Source organism: Podarcis liolepis (genome assembly GCF_965112155.1).
Source record: "Podarcis liolepis genome assembly, chromosome: 3".
Classification (NCBI taxonomy): Eukaryota; Metazoa; Chordata; class Lepidosauria; order Squamata; family Lacertidae; genus Podarcis; species Podarcis liolepis.
In genome coordinates, this window is record NC_139557.1 from 43188133 (window position 1) to 43211959 (window position 23827).

General features: G+C 42.5%; 1 protein-coding gene and 1 long non-coding RNA gene across 9 annotated transcripts in view; one reads left to right on the top strand and one right to left on the bottom strand.

The window, feature by feature from the left end:
• PRSS35 (serine protease 35) overlaps positions 1–12075 on the top strand; it is a 152417-nt gene extending 140342 nt beyond the window's left edge. For 6 of the 8 annotated variants that reach the window (XM_083497474.1, XM_083497478.1, XM_083497473.1 and 3 more), the window contains one exon: positions 9180–12075. In XM_083497474.1, coding sequence (XP_083353600.1) covers positions 9180–10440 — 1261 coding nt within the window. In that variant the 3' untranslated portion in view covers positions 10441–12075. Of the gene's footprint in view, positions 1–19; positions 776–9179 lie in introns of those variants that run through there. The other 2 variants (XM_083497477.1, XM_083497475.1) reach the window with 2 other exon arrangements.
• On the bottom strand, positions 4179–10910 carry LOC310704260. The gene is made up of 3 exons (XR_014524676.1): positions 10833–10910; positions 4711–4769; positions 4179–4630 (listed from the first exon to the last, which is right to left on the bottom strand). It is a non-coding gene; the product is annotated as an uncharacterized lncRNA (long non-coding RNA).
• Positions 12076–23827: the final 11752 nt, after the last annotated feature.

Consider the following 23827-nt stretch of genomic DNA (forward strand, 5'->3'; position numbering starts at 1 on the left):
GTTGTGAGGATAAAATGGAGAGGCGGAGTGGGAGTCATGCAGACTACCTTCAGCTCCTTGGAGGAAAGGAGAGATATAATTACAGTAATAAAAATGCCATTTGTTGTTTACGGGCAACAATAATGAAAGATACTTTTAATTTAAGGAAATTATATGACTGATATTTTGATGGTATACTTTTATACTTTTCTTCTTTTTTTTGAGGCGCGCGGTGTGTGTGTGGGGGGGGGGAGTTGGCAACCACCACCGAACTTGCCCCGCGCGAAACGGCGCCCCCTGTTCCTGGTGACTCTCGAGCAACGTCCCCTCCGCCAAGCGGACCGGGCGCGGCAAGCGCGGGCCACGCCTGTCCTCTTCTGGCCCGCTTCGAGCTGGTATGGGAGGAATGTGCCCCTTTCAGCCTGTTGCTCCCTCAGCAACTGCTGCCCCTTCACGGCTGGCGGTCGCGGCCCGTCCTCCCGCCTCTTTCTCCCGCGCCTCCTCCCTCCAGGCCGCCTTTCTTCCCCCTCCTTTGGCGCGTCCCTTCCCCGCCCACCCGGCAGGGAAAGACCCTGGCGGCTCCCTCTCCGCCGCCTGCAGTCAGGAGCCTCGTCCAAAGCTGAGAGGCTGCTGCTGCCGCCGCCCTGCCTCCGTTGAGGGCTGAACGTGTCCTTTCCAGCTTCCTGGGCGTCTTGGCTTTCTGCTTTGGGCTTCCAGAAGAGGCTCGCTCCAGGGTTGGCTCGCGAAGAGCACCGTCGTGGCAAGAGGCTTGGCGAGCGGGGCAGGTATGGCGATGGCCCGGGCTTCGTTTCAAGGGCGTGTTGCTCTTTGCAGCACCTGAAAGGCGAGGTTAGCGGTTCCTCCTGTGTGGAATCCCCAAAGCGACACCTGGCAGGGAGGGAAGCCCCGCCTGGCCGAGAGGGATTTCGCTTCGGATTAAACCCGTTGGCACTGGCACACCTTCTGGGGCTGCGTTTGTGTGGATGGTCTCTCTGTGTTGATACTAACGATGAATGAGTTCTTGATTTTGTTGGAGCCAATGGTGAAACGGATATACTATACTTGATCTTAGCTAAAAGGTCGGGAAGCAATATTTAATAAAGGGGTGGGTGGGGGAATCCAGATCTTCGGGGGATACCATGAAGTATCGGGGGATATAGTATATGCACATCAGCCAATGATGCTGCAGTCCCATCTATGCACACTTTCTTCTGTGTGTCATCGAATTCTAGTCAATATGCCTAGGAGCAAACTGTTAATTTAAAAGTTCCCTCCACCCTCCAGCAAATTAATAGGGACGTTTCAAAGACCCATCAAAGTTCCGCTTCATGGCAGTGCTAGAGTTTGCCCAAATGAGTGGCGGCTCTGAGCTAGACATCAATCCTTTATGTTCAGCAGATGCTGCTGGACAGCATTCTAGGAACAGAGAGCATCGCTCTGTGACTCCTAAGAGGGCTACGGTGAGGAGAGTGAGCAGGAATTTAAAAGTTTGCACTTAGACTGCAGCAGGGGGAAGCCTGGGAGCTGTATATATTGAGTGTGCTCCTAAGTAGGGTTTATGCATAAGAGAGAGGTACTAATTTTTATCAATAGCTACATTTTGCACGGTTGACAGCCAAAAAGCCTTGATTTAAGTGTCTACTGTGCAACTTTGTCTTTGCAAGCGATTTTGCTGCTCTGGAATAGTCAGCTTTTAAATGCAGAACCAGCCGCAGAACTAGCCGTGTCTTTCCTTTTTGGAAAACTGACACTAATTTTATCCAGATTGCTGCTTCTAGCACTGACAAGCTGTGTGTTGGAATCACAAAAGTCTCTTGACTAAGGTTACTTATTTGATTTTCAGCCTTGGAAGCCTTGTTTAAATAAATGAAATGAGCTCAGGAGAAAGAGATGGAGAAGCTGAAAGAGGGGGAGAAAACCCTAAAGAGCGGTTACACTTAAATAAAAATGACAAAGGGATTTTGATTAGTTGGTAATAGAGAATAAATGTGAGGCTGTGTATCCCCTTAGAGCCTTTGGCTGGAATGAGTTGTGGTTTCTGCAAGTTCAAAGAACACTAAGCAGAATGAATTATATGAATTGTTAAAGCCAATTTCCATCTATTTTAGTCTTCTTGCAAGGTCATTTTTATAAGCTTCGTGCTTAGGTACCAATACTTGGTTATACAGTATGGTGTTCCAAAAGTTGAAGAAGTCCTCAAACTGGGTCCAGTTGTGGCATGTTTTATATATGTTTCCTATATTTTATTCTATGTAATAGAGCTGATAATAAAGATCTACAAATGAGTAGATAATGTACAAATGAGCATTTGGATCGTAAATAATTCAACAACTACCCAGCTGTACGTTACTTCCCGTGGATGCAGGCGGAAGAATTTAGAAGAGAAAGTTACTTCGTAACCTATGAAGGATGCTCCTTAGAGACTTCATCACAGGTCTTCTTACATTGCAAAGTGTAAGGAGATTAGCGCTGACAGCACTAACCTTAAGAACGTAATGAAGCCGTCACCAGAAACAGAGAAATAACAGTTTCTTTGCCAACAGCAACTCTTTCTCTTCTTGCAGTGGTTTCAGACTTTTTCAGGGATCTGCTAATGGAAATTCATCTTCCTTTGGGACTCACCTGTCAACTGCATAACTGAGAGTTTGGTTGCAATTTCCATGCCTGCCCCTTCAGCCTCTGTAGCATATGCTTATAACTGGACACTGATGACCCATGCACAAAGTTCCTGTGGCTTTTGAGCCACTGTTTTGGAAACTCACCACTCTTATTATACTTGGAACATAAGTTGTTGAGGAGGGGGGGAAGTAACTGAATTTTCTTGAAGGCTTTTAAGATCCAGGAATTCCCTGCAAATAACCTTGTAAACTATAAAAAGTACACGTTCTGGTACAGACTTCAGTGTTTAATGCTTCCTCTCTAAAACATACCATGAATTTAGCAGTACTGTATGCATAAGCCTGTCAAAAGAGTGGTTGTCTGGTGACAGGTACCATTCTACTGATTCCTTAAAATAACTGTGTGCCAAAATGTGTCTTCGTGCATAGGTTACGTATATGTAACTGAGTAGAATTCTGGTGCTTACAACCCAAAATCTTATTGCCACCTATTTGGTGTGCTTTTGAGGTTGCTTTGCAGTGTAGGCATCAAAGATAATTTGCAGAAAGAATAATTTAGCCTCGCTTGCACATAACGCTAAGGCAAACCAAGAGCAAGCAAGTGGGTACCTAGAAGTTTGCGGCCACTTTGCTCCTCTTCTGGCCTTGTTGCTACCATACTATACAGAGCTGAGTTGTGTTTGGACAAGTATTATATGTGAACCTTGTTTGTCTCCTTCAACTGCAAGTGGTAATCCAAGAACAAACCTTGGTTATAGTCCATACTATCACAGGCCCAAGTTTACACATAACCAAGCCAAACCTTGGCTTAGGTCTGGGTGGGTAGTGCAGTGACCACAGGACTAGAGGAGGAGTGTAGAAACTGTGATTTTCACTCTGGTTTTAGCATACTTGTTTGTTCTTGCTGAGTCATAGGTCGGCTTCGAATTATGAATATTATGGACCATTGTATAGTCTCAGTAAAATGGGCTCAGTAAAATGGTCCTGTCGTGGCCAACTCGGGGGTTGCGGCGCTCATCTCGCTCTATTGGCCGAGGGAGCCGGCGTACAGCTTCCGGGTCATGTGGCCAGTATGACTAAGCCGCTTCTGGCAAACCAGAGCAGTGCATGGAAACACTGTTTACCTTCCCGCCAGAGCGGTACCTATTTATCTACTTGCACTTTGACGAGCTTTCGAACTGCTAGGTTGGCAGGAGCAGGGATTGAGCAACGGGAGCTCACCCTGTCGCGGGGATTCGAACCGCCGACCTTCCGATCGGAAGTCCTAGGCTCTTGTGGTTTAACCCACAGCGCCACCCACGTCCCTTCAAGCATTAGGTACCCTAATATAAAAAGAGAATCAGGTATAGTTAGGCTACTGGAGTGGCTATAAAGAACACGACACCTTTACGCCATCTTCCAAGGGCAAACCTAGGTAAAGTATTTTGTGTATTGAGCTCTTTTTTGACAAGCAAATTTATATAATATAATAGAGAAATTCCCCAAAGATCTTGGAATAGGGTAGTACCATAGCCAATTACAGTAGGCAGTATATAAATATAAATATTTATTTTTTTAAAATGAAGGGATTTGCACACCCAACCTAAGGGGGGGTAGCTGCCATCCTATAACAATATTACAGTAAGTTTCTGAAAAAATAAGATGGTACTTTCATTGGGAAAAAAATAGTCTGAAGTGTGCTAAGCATTTTTCAAAAAGATAAAATAAGAAGTGTAGCCCGCTAAAAGAAAGTAACACGGCAAGCTATGTGGAACAAGAAGCTGCCCTGGAGGAGAATACCATATTCCAGTAATAGTATACTCAAATGAAGTACAGTAGGAGTCTAAAAAATAAAGGTTTCAGCCATCTAGGGAATTCATAAAGTCTATTATTGGATATATCTAGATTTTTCTGCCCTCTGGTGGCAGCACCACAAGCATACTTGCATGTTTAAAAATATGAAAGGAAAGTTAAAAGGAAGAAAAGCAGTATTTATTTACTTTAGTTCTTAGTCAACTCAGCCTTCAGGAGGGGTCAAAACCAATAAGAATAGGCTGAAAAGCAAATATAAGAGACACTGTCAAATTTATTTAAAAATCTTAAATTAAACACTAGCAGCCTGCTCTCAGTTCACCTCTAATGTATTCCCAATCTGCCTTAAGTAGAAGTCTTGTAATGTTTCCAGATGATGAACTGCAAAGGAGAATAAGTTCCATGGTTACTTTTTAATAATAAACTACTAAATATTTACTAGCATGGAAAACTTTCAATAGCATATCACTGTCCATTCATGTGGGGCTGATCCAGATGCTTCAGCATCAAAATCAAAATGCCCACAATTGGGCAGGAATTGTGGTCCCTTTCAAGAAGCTGTGCATTCCTCTACTTATGGTGGCCACTGCCAAAAGAGAGGAAAGGCATGACCAAAAAAAGAGCAGGTGCAGATTTACATAAAATATGCTCATGCAAATTGATATGTACAGATTGAAATTTAGAAATAATGACTGAAAATTAAGTGGAAATATGGGGGAAGACAGTAGGGAAGGCTGTGTCCAGATGAGCTCAGTCTGTTGTCGAGGTATCAAATGTTGATGGCCAGCTTCAAGGCTGACAGTCTCTCTTCTTATGGTTCTTTATTTTTAAACTAGGCTTGGGCTTCATATAGAAAATGCCATGAAAAAGAGGACTATCCTCCTGGCAGCCCTCCAAACAGAGGACTGTGTTCGGTGGAATGGGGCGTATAATGACTCTACCTGCAAACCAGAGTCAAGTGAGTGGCAAGCTGAGCTCTGGCCCCATTGCCATGGCAGCACAAAGTCTAGGAGGTTCAACAAGAAGCTAAGGAACTCTCCAAAAGATTGTGCTTGTTTGATATGGCAAGTGTGGGTGTGAGCCAAAGAAAGACACTGCTCAGGGCTATGATTCTGGGAGACAAGGCTGAGCAGGAGCAGGAGGAGGAAGAAGATCTGGGTGCTTTTTCCTTCCATTCTTGGGGCCAAAGGAAGAAGAACCCAGGAGGGACAAAGAGGGAGGCAGAAGCTACAGCTAGAGCAGCTGAGGAACACTAAGAGTCTCCACTAGATCACATGTACCAAGCAGCCAGAAGCTAATTGCAAGTTACCTTTCTGAGTTTGCTGTAAGCAGGGAATATATATTTAACAGACCGCAACGCAATACAAGAAGCTGGTGTGGTCTTTGTGGTGGTGTTAGGGCTGGTTTCAAAGAGTTGCAACACTCAGCCTGTTTTAATATAAAAACCTTCTAAGGGAAAATAAACCATTAACAACCCCAATCAAATCAGATCACCCGCATTAGGAAGAATTTGGGGGTAGTTCAGAAGTTTGAAACTGTTCTGTACGGTGCAGACCTAGCTGCTCTTCCAGCTGGATGTAGCACCCAGTGCTGCAGCGGACCTTTACTTTTTTTACCTTTAAGTTCCTGCTGCTGCTTCTGGAGTGCAGTTTGTGTGAAGATTAGAGCCTGTGCAGAACAGTGGTTGGAGCATTGACTAGGGACTGGTATACCAGGGTTCAAATCCCCACTCCTTTCCATGTCATTTCCTGCAGATAATGTGCTTAAGGCAAGGATATAGGCAGGGGTGCTGACTTGGGGCCCAGGTTATGGGTGCCCAATGGCACCTGTGACAACGGCAGTGCTTCTGAGGCCTCGCGGGTTCTCAGAGGTCACATCTGAAGCCTTGCAAGACCTCCAACGCAACTGGAAGGGCCTCCAACATAGTCTGGGAGGTCGCGTCAGTGCTCTGATGCAACTTCCAGTAGAAACCGGAAGTTGTGTCGGAGCCCTGTATTGTGAGTGCCCTGGCACCCAGAGCCCCCCTAGACCTGGCGCCTGTGGATAGAGGGATAGAGGCATTTTTCTTTGCCCACAACTTCCTCCTTGCTGACATTGTTGGAAGTGGAGTCTTCAGTAGGGCATGGAGAGAAGGCGGGAAGGGATCTGCTGTTTGTTAAAATGGTCTCCTGCCCTGCCTAATATTTAAACACCACCCACCGGACTGGGGGGAGGGAAGCTGAGTTGCTTCACAACTGACTGCTGTGTCCTTGCTACAAGAGATCTATCTGCAGAGGCCTGTCTTGTCATGTGCATTACCATCAAATAAAGACAAGTGTGCACCCCGATTCACATAGCAAGATCCTTAGGCTTGCTGCACTAACAGATATGTTTTGAAGAAGGGATTTTGCCAACTGCTGTAGCTACACAAACCATTTCTGGATTGTATTGCTATTCCAGGAAAATAGTCCAGGTAATTTAAAAGCCATAGAATTAAAATATCATCAAACCCACATTTCAATAATAGCTACTATCTTCCTTATTCTTTCTTTTAGAACTTGAGCCACATCTTTTGCATCTTTTTCACCTTTTCTTTAGCCTTTAATTCTGAAAACAATTATTATTTTTAAAAACCTTTAATGTAGACTTCAGCCCTTTTTGAACTCTGGTATATATAATAACAACAAAAGAGAGCTCTTTATCCTGATCTGCACTTTAATTACAATATTGAACCATAGAGTCTAACCAGATGCATGTCCTTAAATGCCTAACTCTTAAAGTATAATTAGAGGTACTGCCATTTCCACACATGTCTGAGGCTTCCATAGTGGTGAATGTATAAAGTGGGAGAGGAATGTATAAAGTGGGAGAGGAAAGCAAGCTCCATTCTCCAAATGGCAGAAGTCACTGCATTTGTTAATATTGTAATGCATCAAATTCAACCTGTAAAAAGCCATGTTTGTTCCATTTACACAGTTCACTGGCATTCAGCAGGCATGGGCATAATGTGTAGATTTGCTCTAAGTTATTAAGAATGCTACTTGACTTCAGGATACCTTGGGTTTTCTCCTTCGTTAACTTACTTGGAATGCCTGGGTCAGGCTTGCAAGTAATTATTCACCTGATCACTAGTGATAAGAATGGTACTTAGATACCCAGTCAGGGAAGTTGTTCTTTTTAAAAACATGCTTTGAGTTTTCTTTTACATCACAAATTACTAGTGCTCCAAGTTCAAATGAAACAGTGAAGATATACGGTAAATACCCCATTTAAGTTGACAACTCTAGGCACTACCAATAGTAAATATTAGTATGTCCTCTAGGCCCAGTTATCCTTTCATGCCACTAGTTTATGTACTAACCACTGCACTGTAGCATAATTTATTACAAAACAACCTATCTTTCATTTATATCTTGAGATGTTCTTAGTCCACCTATGGGAAACACCATTCAGCTCTCTGTAGGCCCACAAAGTGCCAGGGAACCCTGTCCACTTTCCCCTACTGCCCAGATGACTAGCCATTACTGTTCCCATCCTGGTAGGCAATGTGGCAACAACTATTTTAGCTACATTGGGATTGCTGGGGAATGCACATTAAAGCTTGTGTTCTCCAGCACTGCCAATGCAGCTGGGGAGGGGACCGATTAAAGTGTGGGTGGGTGGGACAGAAGGTTGAAAGAAGATGCTGGTGTCCCATCCCCCCCCCATTAAGTCCTTCCCCACCGACTGTCAAGCAGCTCCTCTTGCTTGTCAAAGTGCTGCATATGGCCCTCAGAGGGGGCAAAAAGGTTGTCCACCTCTGTTCTAGTCCATGAAAATACCTTGGTATTCATCCATTCATTAAAAATATATACCCTGCCCTTCATCATAAAACAGTTGTGGGATGGGTTACAGCAGATAAAATTAAAAGCAATATTGGCCGGTGCTGCTCAGTTAAAGGCCTAGTGGAAAAGAAATGCTTTTGACCTCACACCTGAAAGTAATTAATGTTGGTGTGATGTAAAAAGGAAGGAAGGAAGGGTCTCCATGAGTGTGTGTCTATAAAGGGAGGAGACAATAGGATTCCACAAGATTCCTAAGCAAAGCAGCCTAGCATAGAAAAAAGAAAGGAAATAAAATGAGGGAAGTTAGGCAAGGAAGGCATGGCATCAAGGAGTCATTTCTTGAAAATCATGCCAGATGGAAGTGAAGGTTATTAACAGGGGTATTTATTCCTGTGAGAAGCAATTCCCATCCCCTTGCTGTACAGATCAAGCATGTCATTGATCCCTAGAAGTTAAGATAACTGTGACAGATCTTCCAAGTAATATCTCATCTAGTTTGGCCTTTAGGTAGATAGAAATGCAGTGTGGAGCTGCATAGATGTCCCTAATCTGTCATTTTCAGGCAACATGCAAAGGGTTGTTTTTTGTGTGTGTGGGAGCAGGGCTGGAATTTAAGCTGTGTAGGAACTTAACGATTTATCATAGTTTCAAAGTCAAGTGGTTAAAAGCAGAGTGAACAGAAAGAAAAATATTTTCATGAATCTTCCTGGCTTTTCATAGCCAAATTAATGACAATATTGTTAAATGTTTCTATAATCAAATACAGGACACAATTGCAAAGATCTATAAATAGAGAAAGATAATGATTGTGGTCTGAGTACCTTGTCCTACATATTCAGTTTATTGTCTTTCTAAGAGTGCTGTTGCTATTTTTAAATATCTTAACCATGCTTCAAAAATAGTATAATACTTACGTCATCCTTTAAATGGAAACATCTCTGATGCTACAACATTTAAACAAACACTTCTTGTGTTTTGTTTTTAACAGAAAACCAAGAGACATAATGGACCGTGCTCTTCTGTTACTGCTGTTTTCCACTCCTGTCTGGAGCCTCATGAATGGAATAGATGCAGAACAAGATTTCAGCTGGCAGTTAAGAAAAGTACCACAGATAGTGAAAGAAAAAACTTTTCTTCTCGACGCTCCTAAATTTGAAGCAAATGCCAAATTGGAGCTGAGTGGAGTGTGTGGGATTGAATGCCAAAGGACTCTCCCGGTGCCACGCCTGCCAGACTTGAAGGAGCTCCTCTCCTATGAGACTGTCTTCGAGAACGGCACACGGACCCTGACTGAGGTGAATGTCTTGGGAGCGGATCTTGACCCAGTGCCAAACACCACCGCCAAGGTGCGCTCCAGGAGAAAGAGGCAGGTCTACGGCACTGACAGCAGGTTCAGCATTTCCGACACGCGCTTCCTGACCAACTTCCCTTTCAACACCGCTGTAAAGATCTCCACGGGCTGCAGCGGCATCCTGATATCACCAAAGCACGTCCTCACTGCTGCTCACTGTGTGCACGATGGCACTGATTACATCAAAGGCAGCAAGAAGCTGAGGGTGGGGTTGCTGAGGCTGAAATCCAAAGGGGACGGCAAGAGACGCAGGGGAGCCAGGAGGAGCAAGAGGGAAGTGTCAGAGGTCGAGGACCACCAGACTGATGCCAAACAGCTGGAACAAGGTCCCAGCAAGAGATCTGGCAGGAAACAAAAGGCATCTGGGATGAATGAGAGGAAATCTGAGCGCAAGCCTTCCTTCCAGTGGACCAGAGTTAAAAGCACACAGATCCCCAAAGGCTGGCTGAGGGGCATAACTGGAGATGTTGCAGTGGATTACGACTACGCAGTCCTGGAGCTCAAGCGTCCTCACAAGAAGAAATACATGGAGCTGGGCATTAGCCCAGCTAGCAAAACAATGCCTGGAAGCATGATCCACTTTTCCGGCTATGACGCTGACCGATCTGGCCAACTGGTCTATCGGTTTTGCAGCGTATCTGAGGAATCCAGCGATCTCTTCTACCAGTATTGTGATGCCGAGTCTGGCTCTACGGGATCGGGGATCTACCTTCGCCTTAAAGAGCCCAACAAGAAGAAGTGGAAGCGCAAAATTATTGCCATTTATTCTGGTCACCAGTGGGTGGATGTCAATGGGGAAGAGCAGGATTACAATGTGGCCGTTCGAATTACTCCTGCCAAATATGCCCAGATTTGCCTCTGGATACATGGGAACAATGACAATTGTGCACAGGGCTGATGGCAGCCAATGCAAGATCAGCTCTAGTATCTGACAGTGCTATGAAGTGAAGAACCTGCAAAAATAAATGCTGAACGTACAATGACCTGCATCTGACTTTATTTGAACTTGAAACCAGCATTTTTCTGATATGCTGAAAACATTTACACAGCATTTAGCAGAATTTCTTTTCGACTGAGTTGTGTAAATTGACCGTAGATATGACGTGCACTTAAAGCCCCATATTGTATTACTGTATTTATTGTTTTTAAATTGTGGTAAATTCGAGTCATTCATATTATGGAACAGAAACTAATGGCTCTTTCCATTTGCTTGCATTTTTAAGGAGAAGCGTCTTCTCTTTTAACCGGTACTATTAAACTATGTGATTGTTTTGTTTTCAACTTATTTACTTGTCTCAGGGTTCTGCTCCAGTATGTTTTCTTTTCTTCCTGTTACGCAGGTTGCATGTCCATTATTGTACGGTATCTGCGGGAGAATCCAATTGTGAAACACTGGGATAAGACAAGAAACAAAGCTCTCCCATAACCCTTATTACTGTAGACAATACCTCTTCACATTGAAATGCCTCTGCCAAGTTGGCCTAGTTTAGATCATATGCAAAACCCACAAATTCCTTTTCCTTGAATTCTAAAATAGCAAAGTGGAACTTAATGAATGTAGCATGTCTTCTGTTTGTGGGGGGAAAGGAACCATATGAATACAGTTTAATGCCTGTAAATTTAGTTTTAGAAGATATGCAAAAGTGAGATTATTAGATCTGTATTTGTTTTAACCTGTCACTATTTTGAACAAATCACTGCCTTAAAAATATAATCATCAGCATCAAGTGATGTTACTTTTGACAAGAGGCAACAATGACAACTACTAATTCAAGTTTGAAAACAATGGTTAAAAAGAGCTAAACATACCAAAGATGAATAAGGTTGTCTTAAAAAATGGGATTATAGGCCCAAGAGGCCATATGCACTTGAGAGTGAGGGCAGCCCCAATTCACCTTACTAGAGAGTAGGGCAGCTCTCTTTTCTTCAATACAAAACTCTGGCCCATTCACTGAAGTGAATGGGGAAGCCTTTACAACAAGGCCAAAACACATAGTTGAGATGACTATTGAATTGGGACTATCCAACAATCTTTTCCTCAGATGGGTTTGTGGGTTGGGTAGTTGTGTTAATTCTCAGCATCAAGAATTACCAAAAGCAGATAATTGTTTGCTGAGTCATGTTTCAACCTTTTGGAAAATGTAGGTTAAATTCTTATGTAAATACATTAGGTGGCTTATTATATAGCAATAAACCAACTGGGTTCATATTCATTTCTGAACCTCGACTTTTACTAGAAAAGTATTTAACATGAGCTTAAGTATTGCAAATTTACACATTTCAGTAGCTTTTTAAAAATTATATCAGCTGAGCTTCCTGCTTCAAATGTACTAATGTATGTGAAAGTTCTTTGTGACAAAGCTGGTTGTCAGGATGCTGTTTAATATGTAGCATTAAGATGCATACTCCAGGCCCATATAAGCTTGGTTTTTATTAGCATTAAAGTAATTCAGTTTTTAACTTGTATTGATCAATTTTTCCCCCCACCAGTGTGGAAGAACAAAGATTTTTTAAAAAATAAATGACATTAAAATATATATTGATGGCCAAAATTTTTACAAATCATCTCTATATTGTGTGAATGAGATATTATTAAAACACCATTTGTGTATATAATTATTTGGGGATACTGTATTAAATTTGGCATTGACTTGCAAATCCATTTTTTAAATCATTTCTATTATTGAAATGTGCATTTGAAAGCATCCCAAACAAAATTAAAATCTGTTATCAAAGTTCACAGCGTTTATATGGAAACATTATCATTTTAAATTAATTTTCCCTGCAGTATTAGGCACTCATTCTTAAAGCAGCAGAGCACACAAAGTGGAAGTTTTAGCCTGGCCACCTGGTGAGAAAAGGAGTTCCTGACTCACAGTTCTATTATATTCTAGAAACAACCATTAAAATATTTTTTTTTGGGGGGGGGTGGATTCATGAGGATAGCAGGGAGGAATTTACCCCACATTTTATATGTTTTTTTAAAAAGCCCTGATTTCTTTTCTTGCAACACACACAAGCTATCCACATTAGTTGGGTTCACATAATGAAAACAGGAGGGAGAAGAAAATTGCAGAGTAGGGCAAATTGTTGGTAAGATACAAATAAACCTTTAGGCCCCGGGACAGATGGATGGGACCCTCCAAGAGACAACAATTCTTTTGGACTGAGATTGTCTGTGTGGTGCATATTGTTGACTGGCCAGAGAATGGGAGATTGACAGAAAAATATCCAAGACTCTCTAGAAGGATGTGTGCGACAGAAAACAGTGCGGCCTTGACATTTGGGGCAGTGTGGGGGTTAAAAAATTGCTAGCCATTTCACTTCGTAGTTTCCCTAATGGACCAGCCACCACTGAGCCAGGGATATGAAACACCTGAGCCCCTGGAGAGTTGTTGCCAGTTAGATAATAATGAGCCAAAGTGGATAAATAGTTTGATCTAGTGGAAGCTATCCTTCTATCCCAGTAAAAATCCAAAAAAAAACAACAACGCTGAAAGTCTACATAACATTTCTGATTAGCAACTCAATGCTTTTAATAATTAGTTCTGTGCCAAAAGCAAATTGCCGCTGAGGTTATTAGGAATTGATGCATTACTGACTATGGAGCCATGTTTTCATCCTGGGCTTCTGTCTACCCTATATTCAGACATCTATTTGAAAGTACAAATCGCTCTCCCACTTTTATCACTGCTTAATTTAAAGACTTATTTCCTGCATAATCTTCTGCAAAAGACAAACTTTCCATTTTAAATATTCAACAATAATAACTTTCTGCAGCACAGCCAACTGTGTATATCAGGATTAAAGGCCAAGTGACGCAAGCTTTCAACATGCAGACAGGCTGAAATCACCGATGCTGCGTGATAATATGTGGCGACGTGGAAGCATTATCTGCATCCTGCACTAAGATAAAGTTCTATTTCCCATACAAGTTTCCTACAAATGCTGGATAAAGTGCAGATAAAGTGCAGAAGGGAAAATGTGAGCTTCCAACTAGGTCAACACAATTCTGCCAACTCGTTTCACCATCATGGATTACTCAAGAGCGGCCCTTCAGATCCCTTTGTCTGGCCCTCAGGACTCTCTCTAGGCCAGGGGTCAGCAAACTTTTTCAGCAGGGGACTGCTCCACTCTCCCTCAGACTTTGTGGGGAGCCGGACTATATTTTTTTTTGGGGGGGGGGATGAATTCCTTTGCCCCACAAATAACCCAGAGATGCATTTTAAATATTAGAAGGCAATTGGGCCAGATCCAGCCCCTGGGCCTTAGTTTGCCTACCCATGCTCTATGCCATACTCCCTCACCTGTCCTGCTTGAGTGTTTTTGCCTGAGTGGGAGATCTCTGATAGCGTATCTTGCTTGCTTGAAGGATGGAGATTTGAGGTGGTGGTGCATAAATTAGCCTATTACTCCAATGTAAAATTCACACACAGGTCCCACTGTCTGTCCTCCCATTATGCCCAAATCTCACTATAGACGCCACAGATTCAGATATCCAAACAGCTCAAGTTTTCCCACTTCCATATCTCCTTACTTGTTTGTAACTACATTGGTTGGCGGCAGCCATTTCCAGGCAGAAACTACGCAGGGATAGAAGGAAAGGGGAAGGGGAGAGAGATCAGACAAATCAGGGAGCAGGAGAGATCTCACCAAATCAGTTTTGCCTTTGTCTCCCTTTTGTGGTTAGCTGCAGCCATTTCAGGAAGAAACCATAGAGCTGTGATTCTCAAACCTTTCTCTCTGGGCCACACTTTCAGAATAAAAAATATGCTTGCACCACACCGAACGTTTTATTGCTAAGAAATGCCCTGGGAAACAAAAAAGAAACAACTTGCAGCAGTGCTGGATTTATAACAAAGAACACAACTGCTTTATAATGGGGCACCCAGAAAGTATAAAACAATGCAGCCACACGAGAACATGAATTTTCCCCAAAATATAATTATAAATGAGCCTCTTACATATGTAGCTTACGTATGTTTACAAACTCAGTGACAGGTGTGAGCTTGTTTTTGTGAGGTAAGCTCATTAATATTAGGTCTAATTTGAGAGAAACAAAACAACGCATCAATGAAAAGAAGCCTTTCCCTTTTCTGATCTTTCTTATTTGTCAAGAGTTAAAAATACTGTACACAGGTTTACACAGTGTTACTGAAGGCAACTGCATTAGTTTACCGTAGATGAGACTGATGCTTTAGGCTTGAAATATATTCTTTTTTGTGTAGTGGTGGAATGGGGTATGGACACAGACTGCACAGTCTGAAGGTGCCATTCTCTTACTGGTAGATATGCATTTATCCATAGACAAATTTCATTATTATGGTCTAGAGCCTTAACCAGAACATTAAGACTGTCTTAATTCCCTTGAATTAACTGGAAATGAATTATATTAATCCAAACATGTAAATATAAAAATGCATGTTTAAATACTGTAGATTCAAATAAGAATCTATTTTGACAGGATTTTGTGTCCATTTTAGGCATATTTTTATTGTACATTTTTAATTTGGCACTGAAAGTTTGGTGTGGGTGTGTGTGTATAGGAAATATTTTTGATCCAATTATGCAATGATGGGAGGAAGTTCAGATGCTGGATTTCTGCCTGTCATGTAGCTGTTAAATACACAGTGAAAAGAATGGCATCCCTCTGACACTAACTGGCCTTTACCTCGCCTGATCCCTTAGAGCTCGCTGCTTTTGGCAGCAGAAAACTAGAGATTTAAAGGAACTATAAGGGCATTGATTAAGCATTTTGTATGGGAAAGTAGCAGTACACAGAGAGTCTACTCTGACCTCATAAATGCTTAAAAGGGGCGGCTTTAAACTGGCTAGTTTATTTTTTCTAGATTTACATAAATCTTGTGAAAACTTCTGTACAGAACACGCTTGCCAAAGGCAGCTCTAGATTACTCACCGAAGCCTACTCCACATCTGGATCTGGTTTCTGAGGAGAGGAGTGATTAAAAAAAGAAAGAAACTTTGGCATAAATAATAAAAGAAACTAAACAGGTTCCAGAACAGGCATTAAATGGCTACCCTTCATTTCTATATACCAATAAAATGCCTCAGACTTCAAACCTTTATACTGCTAGGCCCATTGCGCTGTTACTAAACTGTTACTAAAAACATACAGCAGAAAGGAAGAGAACCTCCAATACGACAATAGTTGCAATTCAGAGCACACCATTTATTATGTTGGAACCGTCTTTTGTGGGCATCAGCAGCTCCTTCATAAATTGGAAGGAGAACTCACGAGAAACCATTTGTTTCTACAAACAGAGGCCTGGTTCTCAATGGGAAGTCACTTTGTCAGGCCTGCCTCCTGTGCAGTTGGTGCAACAGAGACAGGTAGGGTAGGGTAGTCTGTATCAACAAGAGGTCTCCAAAGTCCTGTTTGGGTATCCTAAATGCCTCGTGCAAAGGTGAAGAGTGAAGACAAGCATGCTAGCTCTACCTTCCTTCTCCCCTTATTGCTGTTCCCTTCACCCTCCACAGATTGGAGGTACAACTTCTGCAGTGGGGAGCTTTTTGTAATTGTGTAGGCTCCTTGTGCAATTTAGACCCCTTGAGTGTCCACGTTCTGAAGCCTAAACAAGTGCAGCAGATTCCCTACTTCAGAACGTATCCCTCCTAGTCATGGAGGGTCATTACGGTGGTGGAGGAAGGCAAGCTAGCACACTTGACTTCTCAAACAGGAATTAACCTCTGCAAAGATCAGATAGGAAGTCACTTCCCAGATGGATGCAGTGACTAGGCCACTTCCCAATTGTTTATTGCTTCTCTTGCTGCAACCTTCAGGTAGGGACATGTCCTGGAGCTATCTCACCCCCAGTGCCAAGCAACCTTGCTTCACTTCCAGCTATGCCTTCTGTATGTGAAACATGGCAAAGATATGGACTGGCTCGGAACAGCTTACAGATCCCACAAGTCTCTTAAATTTTAACATATTTCTTTCACCCGTTGTGCAATACTGAGATTTAGTCGGCTACCCTGCTCTGAAGGTCTCATACCAAAGAATCTCAGGGTTGTATGTGCAGAGGTGAAATGACTGCATGCCACTGAGGGAACTGTCACATACCCCCTAAATCCACCTCTGATTGTATGGTTATGGTGACTGTTCCCTAGTTTCATTCTCTGGTTAGTCTAGTCAAATAAATCCCAGTCTTGTTAAAGCATCATTTTTTCGCACAAGAGGGAAGAAAGGATGGAACTTGCAAGCCCACAAGGCTCTCCCTGTCACCAAACCATGGTTCGGTAATCTCGGAAAGCATTACATCTGTACCAAGTCAGTGAAAGCAACTCAGATGGCAGCAGATTGAAGTACTCATCCCAAAGTGGAAAAGCCAGCCTTTAATTTTAACATACAAGGTGGAGACAACATTGTAGGCACGTGACAAGTGGCTAAGTCTAAGTGGGCCCTGCGCCTGCCCCTCTAACCACATCAGTTATAGGCTGCTTTGGACTGAAAATGACATGGCTTTCTAACAGCTGGGTGCAGCCATGTACTTTGCTTGTGTCAAGACCACAGTGGACAGCTCTTCTTAGCAGCTGCAAACTGGCAAGGCGACATCTGCAGAACCCGGGGCCAAATTCATTTTGGAGTCTGCTTTTTGGGCTATATTTGGAGGCTAACTTTTCTGCTAGAGTCTGGAACTATCCATGGACATCCTGAGAGACAATGTAATTTCAAAAAGAATATGTTAAGTGATACAACTGAAGAACACAGGCATAACTCAGAAAGCAAGGATCTGTTGATAGTTTTATAGCAGCAGGATCCTTTTCCTATGATCTGAACCCTATATAGATTCAGAAAGTACTTTCAAGGAATATGCCTCAGTAATTAAGCTTTGTTCATAAACAATGTTGTTTACCACCCCCTATTTATTTCTTAAAAATAGATAGTATGGTTGGTACTCACCTAAAGGGTAAATTTCTGCTGCAGTCGTCGGATATCAAAGTTTCATAACCCACAGCCTCCCAGAATACCAGGGAGACGATAAGACTACACAGTGCCGGGGAAGATGTTCAGAAGCAATTATGTCAACTTCCCATCTCATCTCAATGTCCTACAGTGAGACCAGGCTTAGACAGCATCACTGCTTTCTCTGCTGGAAAATCCCCAGAGCAGGGCCAGTCCAAGACATTTTGACACCTGAAGCAAACCACAAAATGGTGCCTCCATCCCCATCAGGGGAGAAGAGGTGAGTGAAATTCTACATCAGGAACAAGGTGAGGAATAAAGATTGGATCTGCTACCCCTGAGGATCCTGTAGCCTGAGGCTGTCACTTCACCTTGCCTCATGGGTAGACCAGCCCTGCCCCAGAGCATTAAATAATCCATTAGTCGCCAGATGCACACCATTCAAATGGGCGTGTTACCTTTGCCAAGCAAATTGCCACCACCAATCCAAATTTCACAATGGTGATCTGACTATGACAACAGAAAGCACTACACATGTCCACACCTTCAGACCACACTTAATATCACTTAGGGACAAGGATTACATCAAGAATGTCCGACACACTGAACATGGCATTCCTAATATTTTCAAACTTCAGAATAGTGACCAATATTGCTTGGTTTCATTTGGGAGTAATTATAAATGTAAGCATGTCTCAAAGCCCTCTGAACAGTGCTCCATCAAACACACTTTCAGATACCTACATGATTTTAATCAATACAGCTTGCCATGTTCATTTTAACAGGAGTTAGGGTTGGTTTTTATGTTACCTTCAAAGCATGATTGCATCATTACATCGTCTTTCTATTGTAAACTACCCTGTAGCACACTTTTGACATACATACATACATACATACATACATACATACATACATACATACATACAGAAATATCCACATGGCAACTTCTCACATTGTTTAGTTTACCGGTATTTTGTTAGAACTTGCATATGACATGGCTTCTACCTATATTGCTGGCCTATGTATTTTGAATCCTCTGGTTTTTACCCTTGTTTGTATAGTTCAGGAGAAGCTAAAGTGGTGCCCTCCAGATGAGGCTGGACTACAACTCCCTTTAGCCCTGACCATTGACCTTACTGGCAGTGGCTGATGGGACTTGTAGTCCAACAATGTCTGGAGGGCACAACATTGGTTCTCATTCTACAGAAGAGGAAAAAATAGGTTGTTTTCCAAGAACCTCTCCTACTTGCTCTGGGAGCAAATGGTGTGATTATTTTATTAGATGCTGTTAGCTACGCAAATAACATTATAACAGCAGCAACAATGTGCCACCACTAAAACACAGAATATTTTAAAAACAACAGTCAAAGGGAAAAGAGGGAAGGAAACTATTTATTCCCATCCAGGCAACACGTTCAAACATTGCACAAACATAACTTTGTGCAATGTTAAGTGTGGTAAAACAAAGAAAAGCAGATTTATGCATATGTAAATTCTTGTTTTGACACCAAATTTCACTGGCAATATAAAGAAACTGAGCTACTCCTCCCCGCCTACCAAATTGTCTTTGAATGTGAACAGTACACGAGACAGCGAGGACTAAATTTGATGTCCTCACACTGAAGCAAACACGCCCCTTCCCAAAAAAAGAATTGACAATTATAAGCTTGTAAGTAATATGTTGGCGAATTTCATGTGTTCTTTAACAGCTTTTAAAAATACCTCAAAACAAACCTAATCCATCTTTTAGCTGTTGGCAAAGTCAAAAACAAAACTTTTTTAAAAATTGAAAACCATACTAAAATTACAGGGTAGGATAAAAGTAAACCATAATATTAACTTATGAGCAAAAGGCACATGAGGTCCAAAAGATCCTGAGATATATACAAACAGCTAAGTTATATGGACTCTTGCCACAACACTTAAACCAACTGTTTGGTGAAAAATCCAATCTGCTATAAAGGCTGCGTCTTAGATGCCCGAATAATGAAATAGCACAGTAAATCTGGTTTTTGCGTGTCAGGTTCACAAAATCCTGCCTTTTACTTCAGGCCAAAAACCTTGGGTGAAACGGTGCTGGTTTCAGATTCAGATCATATCCACACCACACATTTAAAGTACATTACTTCCCCCAAAGAATCATGGGAATGGTAGTTTGCTAAGCATGCTGCTGTTGTAGCTCTGTGAGCTGTAAACTGCAGTTCCCAGAATTCTTGGGGAGGGAAGTCATGCGAATTAACTGCACTTTAAACATGTGGTGTGGATGTGACCTCAGAGTTATAACACAATAAAATACGTTCTTGCTGGGATTGTATGCATATGGCCCACCTAAGATAAATTGTGGTAGCACTTGAGGAATAGGAGAAAGGATGATGAGGGACCAAACGTATTCCTTCAAGCAATTTATAAACCAGCCTTCAGTAACAGGAATACCAATCTCTCCACCTAAGCAGATGTTCAGAGCTACTGCTCAGGGCCACCCTTATCAGTGCTCCAAAGAACAGCGAGCTCTGGTTTCCCTGCTTCCTCTTTATGATGAAGCCAATTTCAGGTAATATGTGCGGAAGAGAGGGTGAAAAGAAAAGCCCCATTGAGCAAATGGAAGTCCTTAAGTGACTTTGAAATTACTGAGCATGGCTCAATTTCATTGGGTCTACTTAGCTGATGATCACCTATTAATTGATTATTAGGATGGAGATTTAAATCTGTTTGGCATCTAACACAGGGCAGTCTCTAGGCAACTTACAATCAGCTTCAAATCCTTTTGAAATACCAGCAATTACCCCAGTGAAGAGGAAAGTAAGTTGTTAGTGTTGGCATCAGGCAGGCTTTACTTGGGAGAGCATTTCACAGGGTGGAGCACAACTGAAAATGGCCCTCTTCTTTTTGATGCATATATAGAAATATACTTCTGCACACAACCCCTAGCTGGATCAAGACAATGAAATGTGGCTCATGGATCATCTAGATCAACCTGGTGCCCTTCAGATATTTTCGGACCACAGTTTCCGTTATCCCTGACAACTGGCCATACTGCCTTGGGCCGATGGAAGATGAAATCCCAAACATCTGGAGGGCACCAGATGGGGGAAGGCTGAGCTAGGTCTTCATAGGGTAAGGAGAAAGATGGTATACCTCCCTAGCGCTTTGCTAGACTTAGTGCTCTTGCTTGTCATAAAGTTCTTGGGATTTCTCTTGCAGAATACCACAAAGTAACATCTTTGCAAGATAACAAAATTTCCACCAGCCATCCAAGCATGGGCAGAACTGAGGTTTGATTTTGGCACACAACAACTAAAATGAAGTCTGCAAACATACAGTCATACCTTGGGTTGAAGTAGCTTCAGGTAAAGCATTTTTGGGTTGCGCTCCGCGGTGACCCAGAAGTAACGGAGCGCATTACTTCCGAGTTCCGATGCTCATGCATGCGCAGACGCTCAAAATGACGTCACACGCGTGTGCGGATGCGGCGAATCGCGACCCGTGCAGACGCGGGTTGCGTTCGCTTCAGGATGCGAACGGGGCTCTGGAACAGATCCCGTTCACATTCAGAGGTACCACTGTATTCACATTTATTCTGTATTCTGTATTCACAGAGTTATTAGGCTCTGTCTATATGCAACTTCAGTTTCAAGGCAAGTTCCAGACTGCCACCTGCTGGCTCCAGAATTTCTTATAACTCTAGTATTGTGAAGAAAATAATTGGTAAAACAGAAGCACGGACAGAGTCGCAACATACTGATTGCCTTGAGGCTGTCACTACTTTGTGGCATGGATTCAAACGTATGCTGGAAATGTAGGTTTGTGCAGTTAAAGTGGGGGGAAACGCTCTGTTGCCCTGAAGAGACAAATCCACTTTCAAACAAAATACCACAGCCTTTTGAAATCAAGAAAGTGACAGGATGAATTACTTATATTAATAAGTGCTGGGTGAATAAATAATTAACAAGAAGATATGTAAACACCCCACAAGCAAATCAAAATGTATGCTTAGTATAACTACTCCATAAACACATCAGAATGAATACAGTGGTATCTTGGGTTACAAACACTTCGGTTACAGACTCCGCTAACCCAGAAGTAGTACCTCGGGTCAAGAACTTTACCTCAGGATGAGAACTGAAATCGTGCTCTGGCGGCGCGGCGGCAGCAGGCGGCCCCATTAGCTAATGTAGTACCTCAGGTTAAGAACGGTTTCAGGTTAAGAACGGACCTCCAGAACGAATTAAGTTCGTAACCCGTACTCAAGAAAAACCAGGCTTAGGGCTCATCCACACTAGAGTTTAACGTGGATTTGAAGTTGCTCGTGTCTCTCTTTTTTTCCATGGTGTCCACATAACATCCTCCTCACTGAAGTGTTGGCCCACACTTTCCCCCTGCTCAGTTCAGGTTTCCTTACTTGGAGCAATACGCACACATTTTAAATTTATTATTTACTGTTCTTTTAGTTCTGTTCTGTGGTATTATAGTTTATGGTAGGGGCAAAACTAGGTCCAGGGGGAAGTGTAGATTCTGGCTGAACACAGGAAGGTTCTTTCACTGAGAGCTGGTGATGGGGTGCTCTCTTGGAGAGTGGTGGAAGGATTTGGGCAGAGGTCTCGGATTCTTTGGCTGCAGTTCATGCATTGCAGGGGACTGGACTGGATGGCACTTGGGGACCCTTCCAACCCTGAAATTCTATGATTCTGTGAAAATCTAATAGAGTGAAAACTTTGAATTTCAGAAAAAAACATGTTTTGGGGTAGCTTTTTTTAAAAAAGGTCATGCACACCGGTGAACATGTTTGTGAGTGGAGGAAATACTAATTTAGGGGAGGCGACAATGCACCATACCACACCACAGAAATATATCCCCCTCAAACACCAGCCACTAATGTGAATAGGAAACCATCAAAAAAGATTTGGGAGGCATAAATGGAAAGTGCTTATGTACACAAAGACACACAAACACACACATGGAAAGAGCAGCCTAAGGCCCTCGTGTTGACACACCCCTTTTTCTAACCATTAGCTTTGTGCAAGCAAATCAGGATTAATATTGAACCAGGAACCTGGAGATTCACACCTTAACTGTGTTAGGTATTTTTATTATCCATATACCCAGCAGAGGGCAGCCTTAGATCCAAAAGCCTGTCCTGAGCTCACTGCTTCTCAAACATTTTGAAACAGGTCCACTTAAACTAACCCCCCTTTCAAGTCCTCTGCTGCAGAAAACGCAAGAACAGATCAGCCAGCAAGTTTATATTTTATGTTTCATTTTTAATGTCAATGTACGCATAAGCACCCAACTTAAACAGAGTACCATACAGGGAAGGAAAAGACAAGAGGGAAGGAGCCAGTCTTTTAAAGCGGCACCACAACCGCAATGGTTTTCTGTTGACTGGGTGAAAAGCCCAGGAAAAGGGGGGGAGCCCCTCATTACATGACTGAACCGGGAGCACATTGGGAGCCAGACTTTTAGAAACACCACTCCAGCTGCATCTTGAAAACCTATCTCAAGATTAAAATAGAACTATGCTAAGAAGGTCCGCTCTCCACACTTTGCAGTAATTCCCAATAATGCAACCTAAACATGTCCAGACTTGACCAAGGGGATTAAATGTCCAAGAACTCCACAATATCCTTCACCCAACACGTACACAAATAACTTTCCCTTTGATTTTTACATAGCCCAGCAGTGCAGAATTATTTAGAAAAATTGTGATTAAGGTGTCAATCATAGGTGTCTGTACTTAGAAACCAAGGCTCACCAAAATTAAGGGGATTTGTTCCTGAACAGACCAGTTTAATTTTGAGCATTAAACTAAGTCTTCAAGGCCCAAAATTGTCCCCAAATCACCAGCTTAAAAATACAATTTTCCGACTCACCCAGGGGATAGCCGAACCCACCTCTTCTCCAATAACTCCTCTTACGGTACAAGCCTGGACTCTGAGGTTCTTAAGCAGAGGCCTGGGAATCTCCTTGCTCACTGACTCTCCCATTTCTGTCTATGGCTTGGCTTTATGCAGCAGAAATATCTGCAACACTATGGTGACCAATAGTTACTACAGTCACGCAATCTCTCACTTGAGTGTGTGAAATAATCTATACCCTATAGAAAATTTCCCGCTTGAAAATGAGTTGCTGCCTTAGCTACTTACCTAGAAATTAAATTCTGCCTGAGATGCGCATTACTGGATCATTCGACTGAACAGAATGGCGGCTTCTGATGCTACATTCTCCTCTGCACCAGAGGACTGGAAAGCAGCCGATTTTCAAAAAGGGATCCAGGCAATTACAGGCCTGTTTTGATGAAAAGCGTTTTTTTAAGGAAAGCTTTGGTGAAAAGTGCTAAGATAAAACGATCAAGCAGTAGCAACAT